Source organism: Rhagoletis pomonella, unplaced genomic scaffold (assembly GCF_013731165.1).
Source record: "Rhagoletis pomonella isolate Grant_MI unplaced genomic scaffold, Rhpom_1.0 Rhpom_scaffold_00004, whole genome shotgun sequence".
In the NCBI taxonomy this organism is placed as follows: domain Eukaryota; kingdom Metazoa; phylum Arthropoda; class Insecta; order Diptera; family Tephritidae; genus Rhagoletis; species Rhagoletis pomonella.
Window position 1 is genome coordinate 11,151,617 of NW_023458558.1, and position 6,229 is coordinate 11,157,845.

Below are 6,229 nucleotides of genomic sequence, written 5' to 3' on the forward strand. Positions count from 1 at the left end.
GAAGGTTCAGAAGGCGCAGCAGTTGAGCGCAACCGTTGCTAAAAAAAATCAGTGATCGTAATGCGTCTTCTGAACGGCTTGATATATTAGCTGTCAAATTCAAAACACACAACATGTTGTTTCAAATGATCAGAAAAATATTACGATCATCTAACACGCAACTGTTGAGTTGATCAGAAGTACGAAACAACGCGTTCAGAAGGTGCAATCGCAACAGATACTGAGCTGTTGCGCCTTCTGAACGTGCCCAATATAACTTGTTATGACATCCTGTGAATCACTGTAATATATGCATATGTATGGAGTTCCCTGCTCCGAATCTCCCACTTTGTTTTCTAACGTGCTTAAATTAACGCAGTTGGTAACTCTTTATTTCATCGTTTACTCTTTTTCTCTTTCGCAAGAATAGTAGGCTTCGCTATTCTTCTTCTTGATAATATTGTTTGCTGTTTCGGTTCGCGTGTTAAGATAAAAAATAAAAGTAAAATGGATGAATTGGAAGAAATTTTAATAAAATTGAATGGCGAAATGTTCCTTAGCCTCTTTCGCGGTAAGTTAATAGTATATTTGCAGTTTATGTATCTGTTTTTGTGAATGTTTAATTGGTTTTAATTTAGAGGGCGGTTTTACTAGGGAATCAATGATGCTGCTCAAACCAAGTCATTTGGATACCCTCATCGATGCGGCGCAATTTGGACCAAGGATAATATTTGAGCATAATCTTCTTAATTGGCAAACCGAACAGGTAAGCTGTGGAATGTGCACATGTACATGCATACAAAAGCGCTAACCGCTTTCTTCTATTTACAAGGGCGTTCATGTGCAAACAGCTCAAAGTGACGAGGGCGCATCATTCGCAAATGCAAGTATTGCAGAGGTAGAACTTATTTATAAACACAAACACGTATGTACGCTTTGGTGACTGAAACTAAATCTATTTTCGTTACATTTCATACATATAGAAAACACTCGAAGAAATTTTAAGGGGATCGGTTAGTGGAAGTCAAGTTTTGAAGTACTACAGTAAGACAAAAGTTCTTACGCCAAAATACAGAAAATTGCTTGCAGCAACAATCGCAAACTATTTGATTTCTTCCGGAGTAAACTCGAGCCCAAAAACATTTGAATCGTTCGCCAGCCAGATATCGAATTTCTTTTTAAGTGAGTCGAAGGTACGTCGCCACATTTGCCATTGTTATTTCAGAAGCAATTCAAACTGCCACGCTTCTTTTAGGACATATATTACATACATAAAAAGGGGAAAAAACCAGGCGGATGTTTATACACTAAATACCACAGCACTTTATTCAAATGTAGACAGGACGGCATTATAAATAAAAAGCCCGCCGAAGAGAAGCCGCAAAAAGCAGCACATAGCAATTTATGTACGACAGGTAAAGATCTACTTTACAAACAGTGAGCGTCAAAAATAAGTAAAAATTTTCCTTATTTTTTTATAAAAGTATAGTTTATTCACAGGAAAAACCACATGAATAAATTTATTAATTTGATACAGAACTCGGGGAAAATTAGGGAAATTTTAATCAAAATTTTAAACTTTTCAATTCGATTCCTCAGAAAAATTGTTCTAGGAAATCAATTTGAAAAGTTGGTGCGTTTATAATTTTGAGATTGAGTTTAGATTCGAATTAAAAAAAAAAAATTATTTTCATAGACTACACTCAAGAAAAATCGTGGCTTAAGTATAACGTCGAGCCTTTTGATGAAGTGCAAATCAAATGGGAATTGACTTTTGAAGTAAGGTGCCAAATGCTGCAAGATGATTCAAATCTAAATAAAATTTTAGAAGAATGGCCCCTATATAAGCAGAGTTTTGGACATTTATTGGTATAACTCGTAATATATTGCGTGCTTATTTTGAAATTAATTTATAATTGAGTAAGGCCAAGTTCAAGTTATCCTGTAAATGTCATTAACATAAAAAATATACGAATTTCTCCAAGTGAAATATTCCAGTATTACTTCTCTGGGCTTTACTCAACTAAATGAATATTTTAAATGATATAATGGGTAATTAACTAATGTTTGATTGATAGATTGAGACGGACTTTAACAAATTGTACCCAGAGAAGAAAAATTTATTATTCGAAAAGTGGGAAAATTTCAGCCAAGCAGTACGCCATATTTTTGAGATTTATATTAAAGATTCACACAGTTTGACAACCTGGAAGCAATTTAAGGAAGGAACGATTAAAGCTGGTATTTAAATTTTATAATAATCTAAATTATTTATTGATGAATTTTTGAATTTTAGAAGGTACGGATGCGGTCACATGCTATCTTCTACATTCTGTTTTAGTTCCAACCAGCCGAGAATACAAAACGTGCAAGCAAACAAAAAAGCAACATTTGGTCAAAGCCACTATTGAAGATTCCAGAAACAGTTTTTTAATATGGGCAACAACTAATTGTGAACTTCAATCAAAACTGAAATTAATGGTTGATGAGAATTATAAGGGCAAAAGCACCATTCAGCCCATCATATGTGCTATTGGAATGAGCTTGTTTGAGAGCAACGAATATTTCGTGTACTTCGCCAACATATTTTATAAGTTCGATAATGTTATCAAATGTATTGATGTGTGTTTTAAGATATTCCACGTACTTAATCTTAAATATCCTTCCGAATGCAAATCTATTTGGTTTTTTGTCCAGCAATACTTTTATGACATTGCTTTGGAATCACACGAGAAAAGTACCTCATTGTGTGCAATATTAAGTGATTTAAAACAATTTAAATGTTTTAATAATAACTAAAAATGGAAGGACAAATTAAATGTTTTGTGTGCACACAATCTTTTGAACAATGCGATCGTTTATTTAAACATTTCAAAATTATTCATTGTTTATCACAATATGATATGTACAAATGTGGATTTACAGCTTGTAACCAATCATTTACGAATTTTAAATCACTTTGTAGACACATGCGAAATGAACGCAAAAGATATGAAATTACTTTATTAAGCAATCAAAATGTAAACGACGAATGTTTATCTAATACTACTTCAATGGCACCTAATACTATAATAACAGATACTGGTAATCAAAGTACAAATACTTTAAGTAACATAACAAGTTTAAATGTAAATGAAGAAACTTTAAAAGAAGGTTGCATTAAATTGTCTATGAAACAATATGCAAAAATAAATTGTCCTAGAAAAGAAACCGTTGAGTTGCAAAGAGATGTTACAAACATGATTTTGTGTCCATTAAAAAACCAATTAAAAAAAATATTGCAAAATTTCGATTCGCTAGGAAAAGACGATATTAAAGCTGATATTGAAAATTTAGTAAATATTTGTAGCGATCCATTTAAAGACTTTAACTCAGAGTATAAGTTTATTAAAACTCTTAAAGAACTAAATTTATACGAAAGTCCACAAGTCATCACCATAAATAATTCAATAAGTAACTTGCAAACTAGACATGTAAACAAATTAAATGCAGCATTAGTAAGGGGTGTGTTATTTCCAATTAAATTTCAAATAAAAAAATTTTTTGAATTGCCAGGCATGTACGAAAATTTTTCTAAAAGTCTTGAATACTTAACCACCAATAACGAAGTTTTAAAAAATTTTGTAAATGGCGATATTTGGCAAAAAAAAATTCAAAATTATAAAAACAAGTTAGTTATTCCATATTTTCTATACTTCGATGACTTCGAAGTTAACAATCCCTTAGGTTCACATAGTTCATCAGTTTTAGCAGTATATTATTCCTTCCCCACCGCGCCAATTTCTGTTAAACATAAACTTCAAAGTATTTTGATAGCCGCTCTTTTTAAATCACAAGATGTTAAACAATTCGGTAATGATAAATCATTTTATAAGTTAGTAGAAATACTAAATGACTTAGAAAATAATGGTATTGAAATTAAAACACCAAACGGCAATAAAAGAATTTATTTATGTTTAGGTTTGATAATTGGAGATAATTTAGCGCTTAACAATATTCTTGGATTTTCTCGTTCATTTTCTTCTAACCATTATTGTCGATTTTGTAAAATAAATAAAACCGATGCCAAATTCGCTTTTATTGAAGATAATAGCCAATTAAGAGATCAACAAAACTACGCTTACGATATTTCTTTGAACGATTTCGAAAATACTGGCATAAGAGAGTTTTCCATTTTTAATAATGTCAATAATTTCCACGTAGTAGAAAATTTCTCTGTTGATTTACTTCATGACATCTTTGAAGGCGTTTTTAAATACGGTTTTTGTAATATAATCTTACATTATATTCATAAAAAGATATTTGATCTAGAATTTTTAAACACTCGTAAACAAACATTTGCGTATGGTGAGACTGAAATGGGAAATTTGTCACCACCATTGCAGATGCATCATTTAAAAACGTTCAAGCTAAAATTATCGGGAAGGGAAATGTTAACGTTCGCTCACTTTTTCCCTTTACTTATTGGAGACGCAGTAAATGAAGATGATAACTTGTGGAAATTCGTGTTAAACCTTATAGAGCTTTTAGATTTATTAGTTTTGTCTGAATATACTAAATCAGATATAGAGAATTTAAGAGAACATATTCAATTCCACAACAAAGAATATACTAAAAATTTTAATGACACTCTAAAACCAAAGCACCACCTCCTTAACCACTATTGTAGAGTTCTTCAAATGTCAGGCCCCCTAAAATATTTGTGGACGCTACCTTTTGAATCCAAACATAGACAATTAAAGTCATATTCGAAAAATATTACTTCCCGAAGAAACTTAACATTAACTTTGGCTTTGAAATTTTGCATGACCTTTTCTGAAACAATTGTTAATTATAAGAACGTTACTTATACATTAGGCAGCGAAGAATATGAAGCGAAATTTTCAAAATATTTTAATAAAATCAGAGATGTACTTTCTGAAGACAATATTAACCATTGCATGTGCCACACAAGTTTTAAACTATATGGCACAATGTATAAAAAAGATTACTTTATATTTTTTTACAATCCAACTTTTGTATCATACCAAGTATTGGAAATTCTTGTTATAAATGACGAAGTATTTTTGTTTTGTGAATTAATAAATATTTTAATGTACAAACGCCACTATTTGTCTTATCAGATAGGTTCTAAAAGCACTATCTTTAAAATTATAAACACTAATGAATTAAAATATCCGCCGATTCATATGTACATGGTAAAAAATCAAAAATTTTTGCGACCAAAAGTCTTCTTTTAATGATAAAAGCCTTAATAAAGATTTGTTTCATGAAAAACTAACATTTATGAGTGTTTTATTAAATTAGTTGAAAATAGAATATTATCCTTAATAAGAAGAAAAAATATACTTATTTTTTGGTAAAATATTCTTTATTTTAAATAAAAAATTTACTCCAATTGTATTATAGGTTCTATATTTTAAACATTTTTTTCTCTACAACAAAGAAATATTTTTTCCTCATTTTGAAGAAATGTTGGGCATGCGAATGAGGATAAGACTCCTTTAGTGCTGTTTCGTTCCCATTTTTCTTCATTTTGATTGCTGTTTTTCTTCAATTAAGAGAAGTTTTTTTTTGAGTGTGAGCATATCTAAAAAAAAAGCACCTTTCCCAAAACATATTAGACAGGACCTTTTGTTTTGAAGATGACGACAAATAATAAAAGGACATGTACTTATTTATTTGAATTAAATAAAATTTATCTTTTATAAATTTGTTATGTATATTCGTTATTTTAAGTATTATTAAAGTCAATACATACATTTGAAACTTTATGCCTATGATGACTTCAGCAATCAACAATTTTGTTGTTTGACATTTATGAGACGTACAGATTCTTTTAAGGCAATGTTAAACATTTATAAACAAACATGAAAATAAAAATCAAAATGCAAAACAAACAAAAAATCAAAATAAGAATCAAATTAAAAACAAGAAGAATTAAACAAATAATTGAACACAAAAGAGTTTAAAATAAAAAAAAAGTTAAATCAAATTGAAAGAAACCCGAAATGGAAATAAAAAATTTAAAAGAAATTTAAAACCCAAATAAAAAAATCATAAAATATCTACACAAAAAATGTGTAAAATTTATATTAATAAAAATTAAATTAAAAGCTTAAAAACCTATAAAACCGTATAAGATTGAACTATATTGACAAAAAAAAAAGAAAAAACAAAAAATAAAATGCAGCAAAATAAATAACTGAAAATTAAACATAAAATCAAGACAAATAATATTAAAAAAAAA

General features: G+C 29.5%; 1 protein-coding gene across 6 annotated transcripts; it reads left to right on the forward strand.

Annotated features, from left to right (window-relative positions):
• Positions 1–355: 355 nt before the first annotated feature.
• Positions 356–2,869, forward strand: LOC118736993. 6 transcript variants are annotated; one of them, XM_036467206.1, is made up of 8 exons: positions 356–550; positions 618–745; positions 812–904; positions 963–1,172; positions 1,235–1,394; positions 1,676–1,848; positions 2,058–2,220; positions 2,276–2,869. In XM_036467206.1, exons 1-8 carry the CDS (start codon positions 487–489, stop codon positions 2,776–2,778), a joined length of 1,494 nt encoding a protein of 497 aa, XP_036323099.1. In that variant the 5' UTR covers positions 356–486; the 3' UTR covers positions 2,779–2,869. The 6 variants fall into 6 exon arrangements, with proteins under 6 accessions (XP_036323099.1, XP_036323100.1, XP_036323101.1 ...); XM_036467207.1 differs by having other exon boundaries at positions 2,279–2,869; XM_036467208.1 differs by having other exon boundaries at positions 812–877.
• The last annotated feature ends 3,360 nt before the right edge of the window (positions 2,870–6,229 follow it).